A 27,013-nucleotide genomic window follows, 5' to 3' on the forward strand; every position below is an offset into this window, starting at 1 on the left:
CAGGATCTCATAGTGGCTGATGTCACCTGTACAATATTGAGACAAATCAACATAACAACACGATTGGTGGAGGAAGGGGAAAGCAACATCAAAATGGAAGAGGGACTAGTTGGAAGGAGGAATGGGCATGCCAGAGGGGAGACAAAAGACAGCAATAGAAGACAATTATAAGCAAAATATATTATGTATATATATGAAAATTATCAATAAAAAGTTTTTTTTGAAACGTGACCTCCATTATGTTGAAAGAAAATTAAATCTAAGGCTGGAAAGATTGCTTAGTGATTAAGGTGCTTGGCTGTAAAACCTAAGGACTCAAGTTGAAATCTCCAGGTCCCACATAAGCCAGATGCACAAGGTGACACAAGCATGCAAGGTCGCACATGTGCACAAGGTGGTGCACGCGTCAGCTTGGACTAGAGTAAGACCCTGCCTCGAAAGAAAAAAAAACTGAACAAAACAATACCTCCAAATACATTCTCAGGCAGCCCATACATACAGCAACTGTATCAGCTACTTTCTCACGGCTATAACCAAATACCTGACAAGAAGCACCTTAAGCCGGGTGTCCCAGCCCTCGGGAGGCAGGGGTAGGAGGATCGCCATGAGTTCGAGGCCGCCCTGAGTCTACAGAGTGAGTTCCAGGTCAGCCTGGGCTAGAGTGAGACCCTACTTTGAAAGAAAAAGAAGAAGGAGAAGGAGAAGAAGCACCTTAAGGAGGAGTGGGCTATTTCACCTCCCAGTTCAAAGTCGAGTCCGCCATGGCGGGGATGGCATGGAGGGCACGGGGCAGCTGGCTTCGCATGCACAGTAAGGAAGCAGACTGCTCAATAAATGTTGGTGCTCAGCTGGCATTCTCCTTTGATATAAGCCAGACCCCAACCCATAGAATGGTCTTCCCACCTCAACTGACCTCATCAGATAACCCCTCACAGGCATGCCCAGAGGCCAGGGTCCTGATCCTAGGTCCTGCAAGTCCACAGTCAATATAAACAATCACAATCACAGCAAACTAGACTTGTTAGGCTTTCATCATACTATGATGTGATATGGGGCACTTCCCTTCTTGCACTGTTCCTCAAGCGCTCACCACTGAGGACAGGAAGACACTTGTGGGTTTCCTTGTGGTTTTCTCTTTTTCTTATAGTTTTCTCAGAGGTGGAGCAGGAGTCTATAGTTTTAAGTATATTGAGATATTTGTCTGGGCTGTTTTGGGCTTTTTTGCTTATTTTCCCCCACCTCATTCCCATTGCCCCCTATTGCACAGGGTCACTGCCCCATCCAAAACATGCTGACTTATTTTTGGTGTGTTTTTTTTCTTAAACTGGCATTAGTTACAGACGAAGGTGAACAACATATATCAAATCCTGCCACATGTAAGTCATTATCCTAATTAGCTATCTACATGATTTTAATTAACACTTTTTTAAGCCAGATGTGGGAGTACATGCTTGTAACCCCAACACTCGGACACTGAGGCAAGATCATAGCAAACAAAAGTAATTATTTGTAATGGATAGCACTCTCCCAATATACATATGAGAATACTAAGATATACATACATTAAGATCTGTCAAGCCAGGTGTAGTGGTGCACACCTTTAATCCCGGCACTTGGGAGGTAGGAGGATTGCTGGGAGTTCAAGGCCACCCTGAGACTACATAGTGAATTCCAGGTCAGCCTGGGCTAGAGTGAGACCCTACTTCAAAAATCAACGAAAAAGAAAAAGAAATGAAAAGAAAAGAAAGGGGAAAAAAAGATCTGTAAAAGCTGATAACTGGTAACTATCAGAGCTTAGACATATGCACTGGAACTCATATTCAAGTCTACACTGAGGCCATCAAAGAGCATTCTCCCTCATTAATTAATAGAATATTGTAGTAAAGAGCCATTAAATGATGACATTAAAAGATACACCCAGGGGCTGGAGAGATGGCACAGCAGTTAACATAGCTTGCTTGAAAAGCCTGACAGCCAGGAGTTGAGTCCCCAGTACCCATGTAAAACCAGATGCACAAAGTGGTACATATATCTGGAACTCGTTTGCAGTGGCAGGATGCCCTGGCATGCCTATAGGCACTCGGTCTCACTCGCTCTCTCTCTCTCTCTCTCTCCTTTAAATAAATAAACGTATTTAAAAAATAAAAAAGTCAGGCCTGGTGGCACATGCCTTTAATCCCAGCACTTAGGAAGCAGAGGTTGGAGGATCACCAAGAGTTCGAGGCCACCCTAAGACCACATAGTGAATTCCAGGTCAGCCTGGACTAGAGTGAGACCCTACCTTGAAAAACCACAAAAAGTTTACATGGGGGCTGGAGAGATGGCCCAGTGGTTAAAAGCACTCGTTCCATAACACTGACAACTGGAGTTCGGATTGCCAGCATCATGTAAAGTAGGATAAGCACACTAATCCTAACATCTCTATAGTAATAGGAAACAGTCATGAAGGTTTCAAAGCTCATGAGCCAGTTAGTCTGGGCTTCACAGCAAAGGGGGCACATGAGGAACCTTGTCTCAAACATCCCAAGGTTGTCATCTGACCTCCACACACATTCCCAACCATATATTATATATATATATATATATATATACACAGTTTTTTTAGGGTATTAATGGGACCAGGCACGGTGGTGCAAGCCTTTAATCCCAGTACTCAGGAGGCAGAGGTAGGAGAATCTCCATGAATTTGATGTCACCCTGAGACTACATAGTGAATTTCAGGTCAGCCTGGGCCAGAGTTAAGACCCTACCTCAAAAAGAGAGGGGGGGGGGGAGGGAGGGAGGGAAGGAAGGAGGGAAGGAGGGAGGGAGGGAGGGACTTGCTTACAAATCCTCATGGTCTGGGTATGATTACCTAGTACCTACATGAAGCCAGATATACAAAATAGCATATGGGTCTGCAGTTTGTAGTGGCTAGTAGCCCTGGCATGCCCATTCTCGTTCAGTCATTTATTGATTCATTCATATTCTCTCTCTGATTGCAAATAAATAAATAACAATATTTTAAAGTGTTAAAAAATTAAATAAAAAGGCATATCTGGGGCTAGAGAGATGGCCTAGAGATAGTTCATGGAGTAAGAGCACTTGCCGCACAGCAGGAGGGCCTGAGCAACCCGATTTGCCCTGGGTTCAATTTCCCAACCCCTACATAAACATACCTGTAACCCTAGTTCTGTGGGAGGTGAAGACCAGACAATCACCTGGAGCTTGCTGCCAGCCAGGCTAGTCTAATTTGTGAGCTCCAAGTCAATGAGACAGTCTCAAAGGAGGTAGGCAGCAGAAGATACCTTCTCCACATATGCATGCGCAATCACATATGAACATACACAGATACAGACAGAGACACAGGCACATGTATGAAAGACAGACCCCTACACGCTACAAAACAACACATTTAGAAGCTACAGTGTTTAACTTCTCTTCTTCAGATGCCATGTCAATTCCGACAATCTTGTCTTCCTACACTTAAATGCTGTTTACTTAACAAGCCACCTGATATGAAACCAGGGCTGAAGAGATGGCTCAGAGGTTCAAGGCGCTTATCTGCAAAGCCAGGATTTTATTGCCTAGTATCCACCCCGAAGTGGTACGTGCATCTGGAATTCATTTACGATGAAGAAGCGATGCAAGAGGCCCTGACACACCCACATTCATTCATATTCTCTCTCTCTCTCTCTCTCTCTCTCTCCCTCCCTCCCTCCCTCCCTCCCTCCCTCCCTCCCTCCCTCCCTCCCTCTCCCTGTGTATCGATCTATCTATGTGCCTCCCCTCTGTCTCAGATAAGAAAAAAAAAATTTTTTTAAGACCACTAACATAAAACCAACTAAATGAAATCCAATGGGAAAGAAACAGAACCAAGCCTCTAAGACTGGGGAGATGGCTCTATGGGCAAAATGCTGCCACACAAGGATGGAGACCCGAGTTCAGATCTCAGCACCCTCGTACAAGTCAGCTGTGGTAGCGGCATACCTATAATCCTAGATGCTGAGGAGGTGCAGGCAGGAGGAGCCCTAGGACTTACTGATTAGCTTGTCTAGCTGAATCAGCAAGCTCGAGGTTTGACAAGAGATCCCGTCTCAAAAATTAAGGTTGAGCTGGGCAGAAGAAAGAGGTAGGAGGATCACTGTGAGTTTGAGGACAACCTCAGACTGCATAGTAAATTCCAGGTCAGCCCGTAATAGAGAGAGACCCTACCTCAAAAAAAAAAAGAAAAGAAAAAGAAAGAGAAAGAGAAAAAATTAAGGTGAAGAGTCATTAAGAAAGGCACCCCAATGTCAACCCTGCCTGCCTACACAAAAACACATGTGCACACAAATACACACATATACATGTGCATGCACACACAGACACAAACACCTACACACATACACAAAGCCATACATGCACGCACTCACACAAACACACCTACACACACATACACAAATACACAAGTGCCCACCCATATACATACCTACACATGCACATCCACACACATATGTGCACACAAACACACCTACTCACACAAAAACACAGCCTCTGAAGTATCAAGCAATTGTAGGGCTGATGTTTACCTGCCTCAAAGGAACAAAACTGTAAAGCAGGCATGGTGGCCCTGCGACTACATAGTGAAGCCAGGTCAGCCTGGGCTAGAGCAAGACCCTACCTTGAAAAATCAAAAAGAGAGAAAAAAAAAAAAAAAAGGAACAAAATTCTCTAAGCTTGTCCTCGGATGAAAAGACAATTTAAAATTTTGTCTCAGAATTACTCCTAACCTAGCTAGAGTACAAAGTTAATCCTTTAAACCAACCAGCATAAATCCTGCTTTTAACTAAAACATGCTGGAAGCACAGTATTATAAACAGTCACAATGGTTAAATTGGGAGCTGGGAAAAATCATATGTACAGTAAAGCTGACAGAGACATTAATCTCAAGAAGCTCCTGGAAGTGTCTGAAGGGTTTCTAGGCTGCAAATTTCTCTGTCATTTAGGCTTCCTACAAATATTTACTGAACAGCTACCATGTGCCAGGCACCATGCAGTACAACGATGCCATGGTAACAGCTTACCAAAACTAGCCTGATCACAACTTCAAGAGCCTGTTAGGTTCTTTCTCTATCTATCTGCCTCTTTCTGTCTGTCTGTTGCTCTCAAAAAAAAAAAAAAAAAAAAAAAAAAAAAGAGCCTGTTAAAAATACAAAATCTGCCGGGTGTGGTGGTGCATGTCTTTAATCTCAGCACTCAAGAGGCAGAGGTAGGAGGATCACCATGACTTTGAGGCCACCCTGAGACTACAGAGTGAATTGTGAATTCCAGGTCAGCCTGGGCTAGAATAAGACCCTACCTTGAAAAAATAATAATAATAATCTGCCAGGCATGGTAGCTAATGCCTTTAATCCCAGCACTCAGGAGGCAAAGAGATAGGAGGATCACCGTGAGTTCGAGGTCACCCTGAGACTAAATGGTGAATGCCAGGTCGGCCTGGGCTAGAGCGTGACCCTACCTTGAAAAATAAGATACAAAATCTAAGCCAGGCATGGTACTGTACACTTTTAATCCCAGAACTCGAGAGACAGAGGCCAGCCTGGGCGTACAGAGTGACTTCCAGGTCTGCCTGGGCTAGAGTGAGACCCTACCTTTGGGGAAAAAAAAAAAAAATTTAAATATGGAGACTGGAAAGACTCTGAGGATAAAAGGACTTGCTTGCAAAACCCAAAGGCCAATTGCCCTGTTCCCAAGTAAAGCTAGATTCACAAAGTTGCTCATGCATCTAGAGTTTGTTTGCAGTGACAGGAGGCCCTGATGCACCCATACTCACTCTCTTTCTGCATCTCTGTCTCTCTCTCAAAAACATAAATAAAAATACTGTGGGCAGGTGTGGTAGTGTACGCCTTTAATCCCAGCAACTGGGAAGCAGAGGTAGGAAGATCAGTAGGAGTTCAAGGCCAGCTTGGGAGTTCCAGATCCGCCTGAGCAAGAGTGAGACCATACCTTACCTCAAAAAAAAAAAAAAAACTTTTTAAAAATTCAAAACCTTGCCAGGCGTGGTGGCACACGCCTTTAATCCCAGCACTCGGGAGGCAGAGGTAGGAGGATTGCCATGAGTTCAAGGCCACCCTGAGATGACAGAGTTAATTTCAGGTCAGCCTGGCCCAGAGTGAGACCCTACCTCGAAAAACCCAAAAAAAAAAATTCAAAATCTGGGGGCTGGAGAGATGGCTTAGCGGTTAAACGCTTGCCTGTGAAGCCTAAGGACCTCGGTTCGGGGCTTGATTCCCCAGGACCCACGTTAGCCAGATGCACAAGGGGGCGCATGCGTCTGGAGTTCGTTTGCAGTGGCTGGAAGACCTGGCGCGCCCATTCTCTCTCTTTCTCTCTCTTCCTCTTTCTCCCTCTGTCTGTTGCTCTCAAATAAATTAAAATTAAAAAAAATAAAAATCTGGCTGGGCGTGATGACGCACACCTTTACCCAGCACTCCGGAGGTAGCGGAAGGAGGATCCCTGTGAGTTCAAGGCCATCCGGAGACTACATAGTGAATTCCAGGTCAGCCAGGGCTAGAGAGTGAGACCCTACCTCAAAAAAAAAAAAAAAAAAAAAAAAAAAAAACTCAAAATCTGATCCTCCGTCTTGGGAAGACCAGAGTCTGTGGGCCAGTAGAGGGATAGGGTGTGCATCTTATATTTGTGTAAGATGCTCCTGATTATTCCGATATCATGGGCTGTTTTGGTGGCCTGAAAAAAAAATTCTATTAAAAATAAATAAATAAATAAAAACCAGGGGCTGGAGAGAGGGCTAAGCAGTTAAGGTGTTTGAGTGCGAAGCCTAAGGACCCAGGTTCCATTCTCCAGCACCCACATAAAGCCAGATGCACTAAGTGTCGTATGCGTCTGGAGTTCATTTGCAGCAGCTGGAGGCCCTGGTGTGCCCATTTGTCTCTCTCCTTCCTCTCTGCTTATAAGTAAATTTAAAAAAAAAAAATTTAAATAAATAAATAAAAATAAGCCCTGGAGAGACTAGTACTCAAGGGCATCCAGCGGGAGACCCACAAGCAAAGTCCCCTTCCTGTGAGCATCCTTCACCCCAGGGATCAGCCCAGACTCACCGCCAAGCCCCGCTGGACCCCAGAGCTTTCCAGGACACACCCACCCGCGACTCCACCGGCCCCACCTGAGGCTCCGGGGCTGGCAATGCCCACACCTGTCTCCCCCGGGGTCGGGGGCACTCAAGTCTATCGGGTCCGCAGGATCCGCCCCAAAGAGGGCGGGGTCGCGGAAGAGGAGGAGGAGGCGGCAGCGCGGATTTATTAGGCGCCGACTGCATACCAAGCCCGGCGCGCGCGCGCCCCCGCCCCGCGCGCTCCCGCGGAAACTGAGGCAGGCGGGCAGACGAAAGGTCTCGCGACGGGGACTCGAACACGGATGCGGGGGACGGGGAACGGGGGACGGCAGGGAAAGACGGTGCTTCGGCGCGGCGGACCGTCGTCAGCCGCTGGGCCCGGCCCGGCCCGGCTCGGCTCGGCTCGGCTCTCGCCCTGACGGAGTTTCACAAAGAAAGTCTCTCCCGGCCCGCGCCCCCCTCACACACAACTCACCGGCGCCGGCGGAGACTCGGCTTCCCGCCGTCTGCGGCTCCGGCCCGGAGTCGACCCCGAGGTCGGCTCCGGTGCCGGCGGCAGCGACTGTTCCATCATCGCCGGCAGCGTTCCCTTTCGAGCTAACGGTCCCGCCAGCTAGGCGCGCGCCCCGCTGCCGCGCGCCATGTTCCCGCCGTGCCGCGCGCCGCCGCCGCCGCCGCTCCCCCCCCCCACCCTCGCGACCGCGCGCGCGCGCCCCCGACGAGTGCGCACGCACCGCGCACGCGCGCCCCCGACGAGTGCGCACGCGCGCCGCGCCCCCCTCACCCCGGAGCGGGCCGCTGTTCCGGGCGCCGCGTTCTCCTCCCCCACCGCCCGCCGCCGCGCCTATTCCGGCCGCGAGCTAGAGCGCACGCCGTTCCCGGCTCTGCGCCGCCGCCCGCCGCGCTGGGACCACCTCGCGGACGCCCCGAACCCCCTTCTTTACAGCGCTGCACTCTCCTTGAGTTTCTCCCCCTGCGGAAGGCCCCGGGCGACGGTCCTCGGGAACGGGGGTGGAGGCGGGCCCCCCGCGTGCGCCGGTGAGTGCGTCCTGGAGACATCCCTGACTCAAAGGAGGACCCGAGTTCAAGTCCCGAGTCTCTGGGCAAACCCTTGTGCAATCAGGGTCGCCTTTTTTTTTTTTTTTTTTTTTTTTTGGTTTTTCGAGGTAGGGTCTCATTCTGGTCCAGGCTGACCTGGAATTAACTCTGTCATCTCAGGGTGGCCTTGAACTCACGGCGATTCTCCTACCTCTGCCTCCAGCCACCGCACACGAGCTCCAGATTCATGTGCCCCCCCCCCCTTTGTGCATCTGGCTTATGTGGGTACTGGGGAATCGAACCTGGGTATTAGGGTTCGCAGGTGAGCGCTTTGATCGCTAAGCCATTTCTCCAGCTCCTGGTTTATATGCTTTCTTTTGCCGAAGTATGGTCTTGCTGTCTAGCCCAGGCTGACCTGGAGTTCATGCTGAAGACTCAGGATGGCCTTGAACTCACAGCAATCCTCCAACCTCTGCCTCTTGAATGCTGGGATTAAAGGGTGTGTGCCACCACGCCCGGTTTTGTTTTCTTTTTTTAGGGAATATGGCCATGCAAGGGCCTCTTGCTATTGCAAAAAAAAAAAACTCCTGACGCATATGTCACGTTGGGCAGCTTGCTTTATGTGAGTACTGGGGAATTGAACTCAGGTTATCAGGCTTTGCAAACGTCTTTAACCACTGAGCTATCACTCCAGCCCGCCAGCCCTTTGACTTCTACACATGAAACGGGGACAGATTGAGGGGAGGTGCAGTATTTCTCAGGGCCGACCTAGGCTTTGGAGGGTGGGGTGCCTGCTGTCCTTCAGCACAGTGCCTGGCACACAACACTGCTCTCCAATGCTGCGGGATCCTTCCAGAACTCCTAAAAGCTTAATGAAAGGGGATCTACTTCCAAACCCCGAGGTATAATTTAGGTGGGAGGAGTTCATGCAACCTTAGGGCTACCAAGACTCTTCCCTCATGGTAACCTTTTCCTCCTCTGCCCTAAACCTCACCAAAAAATCCAAAAGTTGGCAGACCAACAAAAGTAAAGCACATTTCGCCTATGAGTAAAAGAAATCTTTGGGCTGAGGAGATAGATGGCTCAGTGGCTAAAGGTGCTTGCTTGTAAAGCCTACAGGCCTGGGTTCAATTCCCCACTACCCACACAAAGGCAGACACAGGAACTGGTGTCTGAAGTTCATTCGCAGATGCAAGAGGCCCTGGTGTGCTTATACTTACTTGCAGTCTCTTAAATAAACAAATGAATATGTGTGTGTATCAAAAGCAAGCACACTGCAAGCCACAAATAGTTAAAAGAACATCAAGCCAGGCACTTGCAACATCCCCGTGGAAACCTCAGCTGGAGTCCAGTTGAAGGTCTTGAGCTGAAAACGCCTTTCCCCGTGGGTGAGGCTTCCAATTAATCATCCCCGCCCACCACAGACATTTTCTCGTTTTTTATGTCATGGAATAAACAGTAACCTCTGCTGGAATCGGTTGGCTTCTGTTCTGCTGTTAAGAATTCAAGTTCACAAGTGTTTTTTTGTTTGTTTGATTTTTGGTTTTTAATTTTTTTTTCTTTCTTTTTTTAAGCAAGCAAAGACTTGTCTTTTTTGTTGTGTGTTTTTTGTTTGTTTTTCGAGGTAGGGTCTCACTCTAGCTCAGGCTGACCTGGAAATCACTCTGTAGACCCAGGGTGGTCTCAAACTCATGCAATCCTCCTACCTCTGCCTCCCGAGTACTGGGATTAAAGGTGTGCGCCACCAAGTCCGGCAAGACTTGCCTTTTTTAATGAGAGAAAAAAAAAAAAAATGGCTCACCAGGGCTTCTAGCTGCTAATCAGACTCTAGATGCTGCCTTAGTGGGGATCTGGGGAGTCAATCATGAATCCGTAGGCTTCACAGGCAAGCTCCTTAACTGCTAAGATGTCTCTCCAGCCCAAATTCACGAGTGTTTTTAGCCCTCTTTCTCCTTAATACATGGCCTTTTGCCACTCCAGACACATGCACCACTTTGTGTGTCTTGCTCTACATGGATACTGGGGAGTTGAACCCCATCCTACAGGCTTTGCAAGCAAGCACCTTTAACTGCTGAACCATGTCTCCAGTCCCCAGGCTCAGCCCATTTGTAGTAATTTCCCAAAGCTGGTGGTAAGAAGTACAGAGTCCAGGTTAGTTCAATACTGTTCCATCATTTAATGTTGCTATCCCAGCTCCATTTGCCCGGGTTTGAAAGCACTGTACTCAGCTCCAGCTAGGTAGTGGGAGAAGTGCCCCAGCAGAATGAACCTCTTGAAACCCCTTTATACTTGGGGAGCCCTCAGCTTTACCATCGCCTCAGCCCCATGCCATGACTGCACGGAGACCAGAGAGAGTGACTACAAGGAAACAAGTGAGGAAGAGGAAGGAAGTGCCCAGTGGCCCTAGTCACCAGCTGATTTCTCATTAGTGAGTGTATTGGTCCCCTGTGGCTGCTATAAAGTAGCATATATTACAAAGTGAGTTCTTTTTTGTTTTGAGGTAGTGTCTTGCTCTATCCCAGGTCAACTCGGAATTCATGACAGTCCTCCCACTTCTGCCTCCCAAATGCTGGGATTAAAGGTATGCACTATCACACCCGGCTCAAAGTGGGTTCTTATTAAGGGGCTGCAGCACAGAAGTCCAGGAGCAGGTGGCCTGCCTCACATCTTCAATCCCAGCACTCAAGAAGCAGAGGCAGGAGGCTTCCTGCAAGTTCAAGATCAGCCTGGTCTACCTAGAGAATTTTTTTTTTTTTTTTCCAGCCAAGAATGGTGGTACAAACCTTACCTAAACACTTGGGAGGCTGAGGTAGGAGGATCACTGTGAGTTGGAGGGCAACCTGGGTCTACAGAGTGAACTCCAGGTCAGCTTGGGCCAGAGTAAGACCCTGCATGAAAATAAATAAAATAAATAATATAAAATAAAGGGCCGGACAGGCCTCAGCAGTTAAATACACTTCCTGCACCATATCCCACATTAACAACTGGCATGGCCACGGGTGTGTGTAACTCCAATCCTGCAAGTGGGGTAGAGACGAGAGAATCGATGGAACCCTGCAACCTCTGGACAGTGAAAAGAGAGACTGGCTCAAAACAAGACCTTTCCACTCCAGCCACCACAGGTGAGCAGCCCCTGCTGCAGGTGAGCATGTGCACCACAAGGGTATATACATGTGCACACAACACTCACATACAAACTTTTTTTTCTCTCTCCTGGGTGGGACCAGTGGTTTGAAGCTGAGCTGGAATTTGCCCTGTAGCCCAGGCTGACCTCAAACTCACAGCAATTCTCCTATCTCAGTCTGAATCATAAGCCTCTATACACAGCCAATTTTTAAAAAATTAATTTACTTATTTGAGGAGGAGCGAGGGAGGGAGAGGCAGATAGAGAGAATGGGTGCGCCAGGGCCTCCAGCCACTGCAAATGAACTCCAGATGAATGTGCCACCTTGTGCATCTGATTTACGTGGGCAGTGGGGAATCAAACCTGGGTTCATAGGCAAGTGCTTAACTGCATCTCTCTAGCACCCCGCCCCCAGCCTATTTTTTTTTAACAAAGCAGGTTTATTTAGTACACTGAAAAGAAACCAGCTGCCACGGTGTAACAGAATGACCTGCCTGCATAGAGAATTTCAGGACAGCCAGAGCTACACAGCCAGACCCTGACTCAAACAAGACACGCCCCCTAAAAGAAAGAGTGAAATCAACGTCATTTGGTCAAAGTCATTACACAGGGACTGGTTCCTTCAAGGTATCCTGCAAGGATAATGCCACTCTGCCTGATCCAGCTTCTTCTTTTTTTGGTTTTCGAGGTAGGATCTCACTCTGGTCCAGGCTGACCTGGAATGAACTCTGTCATCTCAGGGTGGCCTTGAACTCCTGGCAATCCTCCTACCTCTGCCTCCCGAGTGCTGGGATTAAAGGCGTGCGCCACCACACCCGGCTCTGATCCAGCTTCTAATAGCTGCCTGGAGTCCTTGGATTGTGGCCCCTCCATCCATATGCAAGACCCTTGCGCCCCATGCTGCCAGCACACCTCCATCTCTTCTCTGGGACCAGCTCTTCCTGGGTTCCTTGAGAAAGGACCCGCCTGGGCTGGGGAGCTGGCTCAGTGGATAAAGCACTCACTGCTCAAGCCGGACTGCCGGGAGCTTGAGGCCCAGCCTCGTGTAGAGCCAGAAGCTGGGGAGGGCTGAAATCCCAGCACCCTGGAGCTGACGCTGACGTGAGATGGGCCGCGGAGGTGAAGGATTTCCCGGAAGCTTGTCGTGGTGAGCCCAAAAAAGAGCAGCAGACCATCCCACCACCGATAACTACTGCTCCCACAATGCATAACCCACAACCCCATGGGAAATATCTGCAACCCCACTGAGGAGGGTCCCCAGAGGAATTGGTGGAGGGCAGGGACGCAAGAAAGGATGGTACCAACACATGATGTATCCATACTAAGTATGTCCATAATAAAAAAAATACTAAATAAAACAACACAGCCAGAAACCCAGCGACCTCCACACATGTACCATAGTGCACATGAACACACACATACACACAAATAATAAATTATTTAAAAGGGCCCACAGGGTACAACAGATCATGTCCCCATCTCAAGATCCTTAGGCACATCAGCAAAGTCCTTCTGCCGATGTGTAGTAACTTAATTCATAAGTTCTGGACAAGGATGAGGGTGCTTATGACCCATGATTCTCCTAATGTAAAGTATTCTAGAAATAGAAAGACACTGCCTGTCACCATCCCAAAATAAAGAATGCATCCTGGCAAAGCAGCCTCCATATTATTCAAATAAGCTAAAACCCATCTAACCTGACTTTCTTAGCCTCAATCTTTAAACCACTTTTATTTTTATTTTTTATTTATTTTATTTTATTTTATTTTGTTTTTGTTTTGTTTTGTTTTTCGAGGTAGGGTTTCAGTCTGGCTGAGGCTGACCTAGAATTCACTATGTAGTCTCATCTCAGGGTGGCCTCCAACTCATGGTGATCCTCCCACGTCTGCCTCCTGAGTGCTGGGATTAAAGGCATGCGCCACCACACCCGGCTTTAATATTTTATTTGTATATTTATTTGAGAGAGAGAAAGAGGCAGAGAGAGAATGGGCGCCCCACGGCCTCTAGCTACAGCAAACAAACTCCAGATGCATGTGCCACTATGTGCCTCTGGCTTATATGCATTCTGGTGAATTGAACCTTGGTCCTTAGGCTCCCAGGCAAGGGCCTTAACCAGCAAGCCATGTCTCCAGCCCATTGTTTTAGTTTTCGTTAAATATTACTTACTGTTCTGCAGCCAGCTAAGCTGGCCGGGTTCCTTTCCTCATGGTGGCCCCACATGCAATGGATGCAGACAGCAGCTAGCGTACGTAACCTTGTGCTTGTACGGGTGGCCCTGGGGAACCCTGGAGACCGTTTTCTGGTACATATCCACATTTCTGATCTCATGCTACCTCAATCTTGGCTCCAGACAGATATGCGGGGTGCTTTTTGGATGCCCCAGGGCACACTGGCCAGGGTTCATATTGGCCAGGTTCCGATGTCATCCGCACCAAGCTTCAGAGGAAAGAGCAGGTGACTGAGGCCCTGCGCACAGCCATGTTCAAGGTACCTGAACTTGAAGATGGCGTTTCAAAGAAGTGGGGCTTCAAGTTCAGTGCAGATGGACATGAAGACATGCTAGCTGAGCCTGTCGTGGTAGCGCACGCCTTTAATCCCAGCACTCGGAAGGCAGAGGTGGGAGGATCACCGTGACTTTGAGGCCACCCTGAAACTACATAGAGAATTCCAGTCAGCCTGAGCTAAAGTGAGACCCTACCTCAAAAAAGCAAAAGAAACAAACAAACAAACAAAAATGCTAGCTGAGGAGCAGCTCATTCCTGATGGCTGTGGGGTCAAATGCATCCAGTTGTAGTCTCTGGACAAGAAATAGTGAGCTCTGCACTCATGAAGGATTCCACTGCTCAATACTTTACCAACCACGCTCACTCAATACAAAATATCTCACAATACAAAAATATATATATTTATTTGAGGAGAGAGAAGAGGCACAGACAGAGAACGGGTGTGCCAGGGTCCCTAGCCTCTGCAAATAAACTCCAGGTGCATGTGCCACTTTGTGTATCTGACTTTACATGAGTGCTGGGGAATTGAACCCAGGCCATCAGGCTTTGCAAGAGAATGCCCTAATAACTAAGCCATCTGTCCAGCCCTCATTTTGCTCTTAATAGGCCCCATGTCTATTGTTCAGCAGAGTTGCAATGCAAAACAGAAGTCTCTAGAGCACAAACTGAGCTACTCTCTGAGCACTGCACAGAGTGGCACATGCATCTGGACTTCATTTGCAGCAGCTAGAGGCTCTGACACACATTCTCTCTTTTGCTCTTTGCCCAGGCTGACCTAGAATTAACTATGTAGTCTCAAGGTGGCCTTGAACTCACAGCAATCCTCCTACCTCTGCCTCCTAAACGCTGGGATTAAAGGTGTGAGCCACTAAGCCCATCCACAATTTTTTTTTTTTTAGTATTTTTATTTATTTATTTGACAAAGAAAAAAGGAGAGTGAGAAAAATAGCATGCCAGGGCCTCCAGCCACTGCAAACGAACTCCAGACACGGCATCTGGCTAATGTGGGTCCTGGGAATCGAACCTGGGTCCTTTGGTTTTGCAAGCAAATGCCTTAACTGCTAGGCAATCCCTCCAGCCCCAGCCACAAAATATTTTTTTAATTTTTTTTAATTTTTATTTATTTATTTGAGAGCGACAGACACAGAGAGAAAGACAGGTTGAGGGAGAGAGAGAGAATGGGTGCGCCAGGGCTTCCAGCCTCTGCAAACGAACTCCAGACGCGTGCGCCCCCTTGTGCATCTGGCTAACGTGGTTCCTGGGGAACCGAGCCTCAAACCAGGGTCCTTAGGCTTCATAGGCAAGTGCTTAACTGCTACGCCATCTCTCCAGCCCCACAAAATATTTTTAAAAAGAAAAAAAAATCCAAGTGCTGCCGGGCATGCGTGGTGGTCCACACTTTTAATCCCAGCACTCAGGAGGCAAAGGTAGGAGAATCACTGTGAATTTGAGGCCATCCTGAGACTACCAGGTCAGCCTGAGCTAAAGTGAGACCCTACCTCAAAAAACAAACAAACAAAAGCAACCAAGTGTAGGCAGTGTCACGACCTCTGTGAGATCATAAATACCATGGCCACTTTGTGTCTGGATGACAATATTGTAAACACTCCTCCCCTGCCTTTGGCTCATACATTCTTTTTTTTTTTAATTTTTTTTGCTTATTTTTTATTTATTTGAGAGCGACAGACAGAGAGAGAAAGAGGTGGAGAGAGAAGAGAGTGGGCATGCCAGGGCCTCCAGCCACTGCAACGAACTCCAGACGCATGTGCCCCCTTGTACATCTGGCTAATATGGGTCCTGGGGAATCGAGCCTTGAACCGGGGTCCTTAGGCTTCACAGGCAAGCGCTTAACCACTAAGCCATCTCTCCAGCCTACTCATACATTCTTTCAGCTACCTCTATTCCTCAATGGTCCCTGAGGAGGAAACAAATTTTTTAGAGTAGCCCATGGCTGGAAAGATGGCTTAATGGTTAAGGCGCTTACCTATGAGTCTTAAGGACCCAGGTTTGACACCCCAGTGTCCACATAAGCCAGATGCACAAGGTGACACATACATCTAGAGTTTCTTTGCAGTGGCTAGAGATCCTGGCGTGCCCATTCTCTTTTTCTCACTCTCAAAAAAAAAAAAAAAAAAAATTGGCCCATGATATATATACACTAATGTACCTGTAATCACATGGGATTTTGGACAGTTAGCCACAACAAATTCATCACAACCTCCTTGTGACTGTTTTGTCTTCAAGGCAAAGTGTAATTCTAGCTCAGTGTGGTGGTTTGGTTCAGGTGTCCCCCATAAACTTAGGTGTTCCCCAGTTGATGGCAATTGGGAATTAAAGCTTCCTGGAGGCGGTGTATTGTTGGAGGCGGGCTTATGGGTGTTATATATAGCCAGTATCCCCAGGCCAGTGTTTGGCACACTCTCCTGTTCCTGTTGGCCACCTAATGTTGGCAAGGGGTTGATGTCCACTCTCTGCTCATGCCGTTTTCCCTGCCATCATGAATCTTCCCCTCGAGCCTGTAAACCAAAATAAACCTCTTTTCTCACAAGCAGCTCCTGGTTGGGTGATTTCTACCAGCCATATGAGCTGTACTGCAACAGTGAAGTGGGACCGAGGAGTGGGGTTGCTGCTAGACACCTGACTGTGTGGCTTTGGCCTTTTGGAGCTGACTATCAAGAGGAAATGTGGAAGGATTTGAAATCTTGGCCTAAGAGATGCCTTGCAGTGTTGTAAGTACAGCTTGACAGTATTCTGGTCAGAGTTGAAAGACCTGAATGCAGTAAGAACTATGGACTGTGAGGTTTGGCTTATGAGGGTGAGAAAGAGCTTTGCTTGGACTGGGCTAGCAGTTTGTGTGAGAAGCTTGCTGTTATGCCCGTGTCCTGAGAACTTGTGCAGGGCTGCTTTGCATAGAAATGGACTATGGACTGGTGTAAGCAGAGGCATATGGCACAGGGAAAAAATGAAAATCTTTGGGTGAACTGCTGCCCACTCAGCTGCAATTAAGAGATTACAAGTTTTGAGATTGGGCCAGCTGACCTGCACTGGGGCAACAGGAAGAATATAGACTATTTTGAAGGGGCCTGAGTGCTCAAGGAGTGTCCTGTTCTTCAAAGTCTGGTTTATCCCCCCGCCCCATTAACAAATTGGCACCCTACCTGGTATTGTGGAGTATAAGAAAGGCAGGAAAGAGGGTCATTGAGTTTGCAACATGGTCTTGTGTTTTGGAAATGGCCATGGGCAGTGTGAAGCAGGTTTGCTGGTTGCCTGCATGGAGACCCCCTGGAGCCAGGAGGATGAACTGTGGATTGCAGTGGAGACCCAGTGGAGATGCCAGGACCACCAGATGGCTGCTAAGAAGAACTGCCATCCCCAGATGAAGCTTTCTAGGACTGTGGGTAGCCTAGCTGGAGGAGCGGAATTGGAACTCTAGACTTGCTGGCTGGAATTATTGGACTTGGAGATTTGTCACTGGCTAGAATTGCTGGACTTGGGAGTTACAGAGTTTGATGTTTGCCCTGGTTGTTTTTGTTTTTTTCGAGATAGGGTCTCACTGTAGCCCAGGCTGACCTGGAATTAACTATGCAGTCTTAGGGTGGTCTCGAACTCACAGTTATCCTCCTACCTCTGCCTCCCGAGTGCTGGGATGCCTGGCATGCCCTGGTTGTTTTAAATCTTGTATTGATTGTATCTCTTTGCTATACCCAATGCCATCTTTTGCAGTGTGAATGCTTATTCTGTGCCATTGTGGGTTTTTTAGTATTGTGGCTCAGTTAAAAGGTCTTGGACTGTGGGGATATATGAACATCATTAGAATTGATTAAAAACTATGGGGACTTTTAATATCTATTGATTTATGAGAGTGAAAGAGGCAGAGAGAGGGGACAAGGAGTGCACCTAGGCCTCCAGCCACTGCAAACGAACTCCAGATGCATGCACCCCCTTGTGTATCTGGCTTACACGGGTCCTAGAGAACTGAATCACGGTCCTTTGGCTTTGCAGGCAAACGCCTTAACCACTAAACCATCTCTCCAGCCCAACTGTGATGACTTTTAAAGTTGGATGAATGTGTTGTATTTTATACCATGTATGGTTATCACTTCATGGGGGCCAGGGGCGGAATGTGGTGGTTTGATTCAGGTGTCCCCCATAAACTAAGGTGTTCTAGATGCTAGATTCCCCAGCTGATGGCAATTGGAAATTGAAGCTTCCTAGAGGCGGTGTATAGTTGGAAGCAGGCTTATGGGTGTTATAGCCACTGTCCCCATGCCAGTGTTTGGCACACTCTCCTGTTTCTGTTGCCCACCTGTAACAGACAGCTTCAGGTTCACTGAGATGAACTTTCAGACCAGGCACAGTTATGGAGGAAGGGATTTATTGAAGCTTACAGATCCAGGGGAAGTTCCATAATGGCAGAAGAAGCTGGCCTGCCTTCACAGGCCCAAGCAGACAGAGAGAAGCCCAGGCCTAAAAGCCAAAAGCCACAGCACACTTCAGGAACTACAGCTAGGCACACTTTGCATATCTTTAGATGGAACTCTGAAACCCACCACCATACCTTAAGATCACCCAATAACATTGTCTCCAGCCAGGTAGCCAGCAGATGCAAACTACAAACAATAAAGAACTGAATATATTGGGGGCCACCTATTCTATCCAAACCCCCACACCACCTGATGTTGGCCACAGGGGTGATGTCCACTCTTTGCTCAAGCCATCGTTTTCCCTACCATCATGGAGCTTCCCCCTTGAGCTTGTAAGCTAAAATAAACTCTTTTTTTCCCCCACAAGCTGCTCTGGGTTGGGTGATTTCTACCAGCAAAGAGACACCTGACTGCAACACTCAGGCTGACCTGGAACTCACTCTGTAGCCCCAGGCTGGCCTCAAACTTCTGGCTATTCTCCTACCTCAGCCTACCTAGTGCTGGGTTCCTGTGACTTTTTTAAGAGGACTTTAGAATTTGCATCTCGCTCATACAGGCTAAAACCGGGGTGACATCCTGAGAACCAGACCAGTAATGGCAAGAGCGCCACATGCAAGGCACACAACAGCTTCTGACACGTTTTTTAATAAGAAAAAAAAAAAGTACTCAGTTACAGCAATAGTGACCGAGCATAGCACAAAAGCCCAATCTCCATGAGGTTTTGAATCATACATCAGTGATTGTGGAAGAGCAATCAGCCCCATAATTAAAACAAAACTATTTTAAAAAGATAGCACATGGATTCCTCCCAGGTCCAGGCAGCAGCGTTCAGAGGGCAGCAGCACACGCGGCCGGGCGCTTTGGGGTCTGGGTGTCCTCGGTGTCCCCCCCTTCCAGGGGCCGCTTCCGACTGCTGTGAGACTGGAGAGGAAATAAAGGGGGCGTGGTCACGAGGAAGGCGTGCCTTTCTATTAAGGTTCCTGAACATTCAGCCAGTAGCTTGGGGACATTTCACGGCAACGTTTAGGACAGAGAATTGCTAGTTGTCATGACAACTGAGTCGCTACCAACACACCTCTGGAGAGAGATGTGTTTATCTGCTTGACATTTTCTTCCCCTGGGGGCTTCTACCCATGTACCGATGGACAGTGGCTTCAACTGTGACTTCTTGACCTTACAGCGGTGGAAAAACCAGCTTCGCGTTTGGATCTTTTCCCAGTCCAGCAACATGCTGAACAACTCACTTAGTTCGTGGCGCTGGGCAACAGGGGCTCCCAGCCAGCCAGGAGGCCACGGAATAAAGACCGAACACCCCAGGGTGCAGTGTTGCTATGCTACAGGGTTCCCTAGGTTAGGAGTGTTAAATGCAGTTTTTACTTGGAATACTTTCAACTTAAAATGGGCTTATCATACGCCTGAAGTTACAGAGCAACTGAATATGCAAAATAAGCACAAGCAACCGCCTCTCGGTCATCTTGTCCCCAGAAATCGGCTAGGGAGACAATGGAGGCTTGTGCTAACATCTATAACTCTGGGCTAAAGGCTGTGCTTAGCATGCACTAAGGCCCTGGGTTCGATCCCCACAGAGAGAGGGAGAGAGAGATATCTCACTGTCCCAAGTGTTGCTTTTTTTGTTTGTCTTTTCAAAGTAGAGTCTCATTCTAGCCCAGGCTGACCTGGAATTCCTTCTGTATTCTCAGGCTGGCCTCGAACTCACGGATCCAAGTGTTGCTCTTTAAAGGAAATGACAACATCTGGTTAAAACAAAGTGTTGAGCCAGGTGTGGCTGGCGTACGCCTTTAATCCCAGCACTCGGAAGGCAGACGTAGGAGGATCACCGTGAGTTTGAGGCCACCCTGAGACTACATAGGGAATTTCAGGTCAGCCTGGGCTAGAGTGAGACCCTACCTTGATAAACAACAACAACAAAACAAAACCTACCCACAACATTATGTGGAAGGGGGCCTGGGGACATGGTCCAAAGCTGGCCTAGAACTTGCAATCCTTCTGCCTTAGCCTGCTGAGAGCTGGGATTGCAGGCATGTGCCACCGCCAAGCTGGCATTAAGCCTTTTGAAAATGTTAAGGACCTCCACTCCAGAGAATCTTGCAAGATCCTCATCCTTGCTCTTCAGTCCTTAAGCCTGGTCTACGGCAAGGGTCACGAGGAGAATACCTGGGCTGGGACTGGGGGCAGATCCATCGATTTCTTTTCCTGAGCCAGTAGATCCTGAAACTTTCTCTTCATGTCTTCATCCTGTGAACAAAATTGAGAACATTAATAGGCCAGGTCTAAGGGAAAACAAGCTCAGAGCACCAGAACTGGGATGTTGCTGCAGAAGGAAGCAGGTCTGGGCCACCATCTTGGCCACCAGGCCTCAGCCCTTGCTGGAGTTCCCAGATGAAGGTTACACGGCTGTTGCCCTCGGCCTTCTCAAAATCAGCGCTTGGTAGACACCAGCTGAATCAAACTCCTTGGTCACGAGCCCTTGGCAGGGGGGGCAGGTGTCACAGAAACAAGCACGCTGGCGGTGAAGACGTTCAAAACCAGCAGCTCAAACCCTGTGAGATGGCAGTCAGGAGGCCGGGATGTGACGGTGGTATTTGCCACCCCGAGTCTTCTCGAACCAACTCCCCCTGCCCTGTTATCAATGAGGAAAGTTACTCAGGCTAGATGAGCAACTAAGCCAGCACCCGAAGAAATTCATCCAGCAGGTGCTTAACAGGTTACCAGCAGGACTTTAACCCACAGAATCTCAAGCTCAGATCTAACGTGGGAGGAAAGCACCGTCTGTCTAGGGCCATACCACCCCGAATGTGCCTGATCCTAGAAGCTAAGCAGGGTCGGGCCTGGTAGTGCTTGGATGGGAGAAAGGAGAGGACCTAACATTACGAGTGCTTCATGCTGCAGGGAGGAGAGGGGAAGAAGAAATCCTGCCGGGCTCAGTGGCTGGCATTTAGAAACCCTAAGAAGTGTCTTGGCAGAGTTCCCAAAGAGTGTGGACTTTAGGGTGGCCATCAGCCCAGCTGAGCGCTCAAGGGGCATGTGCAGAATACAGACAGAGCTAGGTGAGTTCAAAGCCCTGGGGGCTCCCCCGCCCCTTTCCCTCCCCCTAAGCCAAGTGTATTCTTGCCTCCAGGGCAAGGGACTTCCAACACTGATCACTGGTGTGAAGAGAGGAAATTTCCAACACGAGAGGACTAATGAGTTTATCTCCTCCATCTAGTAACTAGAACCACCCTCTCCCATCGCTTAGGAGATCACCTCTCACACAGTACCATTTGACAAGGTCCAACCCTTCTTGCCCCCCACTGCTTCCACCAGAATGCCTTCCTGCCCATCTGCCTCACCCACTGTCCTCATTCACTTAGCTAGAGCATCCTAGATGCCAAGGCGCTGGAGTTGTACAGGGATCTCCCCAGCAGAGGAACTTGGGAAATGCTCAAGTGCTGACGGGTTTTATTTTTATTTTTATTTTTGTTTATTTTTACTTATTTGAGAGTGACAGAGAAAGGGTAGGAGAGACAGAGAGAATGCCAAGGCCTTTAGCCACTGCAAATGAACTCCAGATGCGTGCGCCCCCTTGTGCATCTGGCTAATGTGGGTCCTGGAGAATTGAGCCTCGAACCGGGGTCGTTAGGATTCACAGGCAAGCGCTGAACCGCTAAGCCAGTTCTCCAGCCGGTGCTGACGTTTTTTATTTTTTAGTCTTCCTACATCACCGCCAAGCCACTCAACCCTCGCGTCTCTCCACACTGTGAAAATGCAGGTTCCACAGTGCTTGTGAGCAGTGGTCCTGCCTCCTGTGGGTTCATAACCAAACTCGTCACCCACCTCCGTCACCAGGTGCACCGCACTGCTCTGCAGCGTCCGCGGGCAGCAATGACCCAGGCCAGAGAAAAACAAAAAACCTCATTTGTCTTTTGTTGTTGTTGTTGTTTTTGTTTTTCGAGGTAGGGTCTCACTCTGGCCCAGGCTGACCTGGAATTCACTGTCGTCTCAGGGCGTCACTGGCGTCTCGAACTCACGGGGATCCTCCTACCTCTGCCTCCCGAGTGCTGGGATCAAAGAAATGCGCCACCATGCCAGGCTTCGTTTCTGTGTTTTGCTTGTGTGTGTGGCGCGTGCACATTTATGTGTCTTCTCAGTGCCCCATGTGCTCACCTGTGGTGGCCAGAGCCTCTGATCTTCCACCAGCTTTTTTTTTTTTTAAATATTTTGTTTATTTATTTGAGAGAGAGAGAGGCAGGTCAAAAGAGAGAGAGAGGCCAGACATGGTGGCGCACGCCTTTAATCCCAGCACTCGGGAGGCAGAGGTAGGAGTTCAAGGCCACCCTGAGACTATAGAGTGAATTCCAGGTCAGCCTGGACTAGAGTGAGACTCTACCTGGAAAAAATAAAATGAAATGAGGTCTTTTTTTTTTTTGGTTTTTTGAGGTAGGGTCTCCCTCTAGCCAGACAAATGCGGGATTAAAGGTGTGTGCCACCACACCCGGCTCAAGACAGTTTAAAAAAACAAGTTCAAGAAAAACGAGCTACACAGGCTCATAAATTTCAGGCAGATGCAAAACCTGTTCCCAGACCCAAATGGTTGGCTGTGTGATTTTTTGGGGTTTTTTTTCAACATGAATAAAGCTCCTCAGCCCCCATTTGAACCCTAGCAGTTTTCCGTTAGGAGAATGAGAAGAGCCAAAAGTGTGTTTCAACTTTTCATCAAAAGTAAATCCTCACATGCAAAGAAAGGCACTCATGGTTTCCAACCTCCTCTTCTCCAAGGTTCCCCCTGTTTCCAATCTGTGTGGTCTAGTAAACTCTAAACCATCTGACAGGTTTCTTCTTGGGTGTGTGTGGGGGAAACACTGTGGTTTCCATGGCAACACCTACAACACATGAATCTACCTCCCCCACCCCTTCCTTTAAGGATTTGTTGCTGGACTGACTAAAACTTGGACGTGGGTGTTGCAAAAGAATAAGGGTGATCTTCTGTGAGCCCCAAGAGAACAGGAGTCCTGACTGCCCAAGGGTTCCGAAACAGCCTCCACCGTCAGAAAAAGAGACCAAGGAGAGTTCACAGAAAGACATGGCTGAGCCAGGCGTGATGGCACACGCCTTTAATCCAGCACTTGGGAAGCAGAGGTAGGAGGATCAGGCTGAGTTCAAAGCCACCCTGAGATTATATAGTGAATTCCAGGTCAGCCTGGGCTAGAGTGACACCCTACCTCGGAAAAACCAAAAAAAGAGACAGGACCATGCTGCAGAAAATCAGACATCCATTAAGAAAATCTGCCTTATACTCTTGTTAAGTCCAAGCCAAAGATTTACCTCCCAGAGCCACAAACGGCAGCCCACTCTGGCAGCCCGGGAAGAGGTCAGTGCATCATCCGAGAAGTGAACGCAGAGACCATGCAGACTCAGAAGGCACAGGGGACAGCTGGCACTGACGGCAGGAACAAGCCGCGGCGCCCTCCGTTCTCGCCAGAGAGCTGCCCTCCTCAACCTGGCCCGGCGTCCCTGATAAGCGGCTGCAGTGGAGCCCAGCCCCGCTGCTGGAGGAAGAGGAGGGAGAGGAGCCACAACAAGCTCTCAAAGGGTCACAGCCTCACTGTAGCCTGAAGACAGCCATGTGGGAACCAGGACAGGCCAGGAAGTGAGTTTGTCCATCTAAAAGCCACAAGGGCTGAGCAATGACTCCCCCCCGCTCCCCAGGGACCTACAGCCCCATGGAACATAATTCTATAAACAGACCCAGCAACACACCTGCACTTCATGCAAGCCCACACCGTTCCACACCCACCTGAAGCCACGGGTGGCGTAAGGCTTCCTCTGTGGTGAACCGTGCCTTCGGATCCACGACCAGCAGTTTCTTGACAAGGTCCAGGGCTAAAGAGACAAGAAAGTTGGGCAAATCATAAAGAAAAGAATGGATACATTAGATCAACCAGGTTTACAGGCCATAAGCCAGAACGGGACACTGTTAGGGAGTTAGCTGGCTTGGTGGCAGAGGGACCCCCATCCCTCCCTCCTTCCTCTCTGAATCCAAAGTAGAAACGCCAGGAATGACAGTGACACCCCACTTCTCTCCCTGCTGGGACATCACCGCTTTTTAACTCCCTGTTTCTTCTCTTGCTGCTGGACTCAAGCGCAGACTAATTAAAACTGAACTTTCCAGAATGCACAGCAAACTCTCGCTGGGACCCATGCACAGACAATGAGAGGATAGGAGGGGGCTTCCCTGTAAGCGCAGGCAAAGCAGCGGGAAGCCCGGTAACACCAGCAAGCAAGGAGAGCAGGCTGGCTCGTACACTGCAGCGACATCGGCCCTTTGCTGGTGGGGTAACACAGTCTCCTACGACTTACTTTTAAATCTACTTTGTCTCCAAGGAGTCCCAAGCTTGCACTATTAAATTATAAAATGCAGGTAAGTGATGACATTGAGCTTTTTTACACAGTACTCACTCAAAGGGAAGCTTGTAACTAAAAGATTACTAGTTTGTATACTTAAATAGGTACCAGGCACTCACGTGCATGACAGTTAAACCTCAGCCAAAAAAAAAAAAACAGGTGGCTTCACAGTTAAGGCACTTGCCTACAAAGCCTAAGGACCAAGGTTTGATTCCTCAGTACCCATGTAATCCAGATGCACAAGGTGGTGCTTGAGCCTGGAGTTCATTTGCCATGGCTAGAGACCCTGGCATACCATTCTCTCTATCTGCCTTTTTCCTCACTCAAATAAATAAAAAATTTTATAAAGAACCTTTAAGGTAGGGATTATTGAGCATCTCTTTACAAATAAAGAAAAGGAAGACACAAGAGAAGACAAATACTTTGCGACCGCACACCTTAGAACAAAGAGATCCAGGACTCAAGCTTTGGCTCTGGAGCCTAAACGCTTCAAAATTTCCTCTGAAACAATGGAAACTCAACTGAATTGACAGAAGAAAACATCACAGAATTTGAAAACTCCCACCAACAGAACACCCACATTTTGGTCAAGCACACATTCTTAACCCTTCTGTATCCATACCCTTCTCGGAGACATCTGCCCAGACTTCAGGAATGAAGTTGTATTTCCCACTGGTGATCTGATCCTTCAGTGACACCTGAATCTTATGCTCAGAGAAAGGTGGGTACCCACTAAGGCTTGATATTGGCAGAGAAAGAAAGGAAAAGAAATCAAGTGGCATTCGGACATGTAGAATTCTTACTCAGCATAATGCATTCTTAAAAATCAGGTTTTTCTTTTAGATCACATTTTTAGTCCTTGAATGAATCAAACACAAGCTCTGTACTTGGACATGTTTATGACTCTGTGTGAGCACCTCCAACCAGACTGTAAAGGAATGAGAATGCTTCTTACCAGATAAAAAGAATAACTCCTAAACTCCAGCAGTCAACGGCACGATTGTACCCGGCAGTTCCAACAGACAGAAGGACTTCAGGAGCCAGGTAAGTGGGGGTACCACACAAAGTTTTCATGAGAGAAGTCTCCCCCAAAATCTTGGACTGCCCAAAATCAGTAATCTAAAATTAAAGACAAAATGAGCCATCTATAGCAACGTCATCAAATTAAAATGCCATCATAGCCTGCCATTCCCAAAAGACACACAATCTAGAATAGTTTCTGTCATACAGTTTGTAAGTACAGTCACCCTGAAATGTGCAAGTTCTTGTCTTTTTTAATTAATTAATTAATTTTATTTAAATTTAAATATTTTTATTTATTTGAGAGTGACAGACAGAGAGGCAGGCAGAGAGAGAGAGAGAGAGAATGGGCACACCAGGGCCTCCAGCCACTGCAAACGAACTCCAGATGCGCTCCCCGTTGTGCATCTGGCTTACATGGGTCCTGGGGAATCGAGCCTTGAACCGGGGTCCTTAGGCTTCACAGGCAAGCGCTTAACCAAGCCAGCTTTCCAGCCCCCTGTTTATTTATTTTTGATATTTTATTTTGTTTTCCAAGGTAAGGTCTCATCTAGCCCAGGCTGACCTGGAATTCACTGTGTAGTCTTAGGCTGGCTTCAAACTAACAGCGATCCTCCTACTTCTGCCTCCCGAGTATGGGGATTAAAGGCGTGCGCCACCACACTTGGCTGATAATTTATTTTTATGTTTATTTGAGAGAGAGAGAGAGAGACAGAGAATATGGGCACATCACGGCTTCTAGCCACTGCAAACTCCAGACACATGTGCCACTTTGTGCATCTGGCTTACAAGGATCTTGGGTCCTTTTGCTTTGCAGGCAAGCACCTTAACCCCAGCCCAAGTTTATGTCTTTACAAGTTACTTAATTTTGCCTAAAAGGAAATCCCTGGGTGGGAAAGATGGCTTCATGATTAAAATGCTTGCTTGGAAGTCTGCCTGCTCAGGTTTGATCTCCTAGTACCCATGTAAAGCAAGATGCACAAAGTGGCACATGTGTCTGGAGTCATTTGCAGTGGGAATAAGCCTTAGCATGCCCATACACACTTTCCTCCCTCCCTCTCTCTCATAAATTAAAAAAAAAAAAAAATTGGGAGCTGGAGAGAGGGCTTGGCAGTTAAAGCACTTGCCTGTGAAGCCAAAAGACCCAGGTTCAATTCCCCAGGTCCCACATCAGCCAGATGCACATGGAGGCACATGCATCTTAAGTACATTTGCAGTGGCTACTGGCCCTGGCATGTCCATTCTCTCTGTCTGTAATAACTAAAATAAAAGTATTTTTTTAATTTTTTGATCCCTAACCTAGGAACCTCAAGACTCCGGCTTCAGGCTGGAGAGATGGCTCAGTGGTTAAGGAGCTTGCCTGCAAAGCCTAACAAGCTGGGTTTGATTCCTCAGTACCCATGTAAGC

The 27,013-nt window shown here is 48.1% G+C and overlaps 2 protein-coding genes and 1 pseudogene across 4 annotated transcripts in view; 1 reads left to right on the top strand and 2 right to left on the bottom strand.

Moving 5' to 3' along the window:
* Nucleotides 1-7,675, bottom strand: part of Ttc28 (tetratricopeptide repeat domain 28) — a 589,332-nt gene extending 581,657 nt beyond the window's left edge. For both annotated transcript variants that reach the window (XM_045132336.1, XM_045132335.1), the window contains exon 1: nt 7,569-7,675. In XM_045132336.1, coding sequence (XP_044988271.1) covers nt 7,569-7,667 — 99 coding nt within the window. In that variant the 5' untranslated portion in view covers nt 7,668-7,675. The remainder of the gene's footprint in view (nt 1-7,568) is intronic.
* Nucleotides 7,676-13,425: 5,750 nt separating this feature from the next.
* LOC123454359 lies at nt 13,426-13,552 on the top strand (annotated as a pseudogene).
* Nucleotides 13,553-18,580: 5,028 nt separating this feature from the next.
* Nucleotides 18,581-27,013, bottom strand: part of Chek2 (checkpoint kinase 2) — a 37,458-nt gene continuing 29,025 nt past the window's right edge. For both annotated transcript variants that reach the window (XM_045132567.1, XM_045132568.1), the window contains 5 exons: nt 25,541-25,704; nt 25,208-25,323; nt 23,978-24,063; nt 20,359-20,439; nt 18,581-19,104 (listed from right to left, as the gene is read on the bottom strand). In XM_045132567.1, the coding sequence (XP_044988502.1) occupies nt 19,012-19,104; nt 20,359-20,439; nt 23,978-24,063; nt 25,208-25,323; nt 25,541-25,704 (540 nt within the window). In that variant the 3' untranslated portion in view covers nt 18,581-19,011. The remainder of the gene's footprint in view (nt 19,105-20,358; nt 20,440-23,977; nt 24,064-25,207; nt 25,324-25,540; nt 25,705-27,013) is intronic.

Source organism: Jaculus jaculus, chromosome 13 (assembly GCF_020740685.1).
Source record: "Jaculus jaculus isolate mJacJac1 chromosome 13, mJacJac1.mat.Y.cur, whole genome shotgun sequence".
Taxonomy (NCBI): Eukaryota; Metazoa; Chordata; class Mammalia; order Rodentia; family Dipodidae; genus Jaculus; species Jaculus jaculus.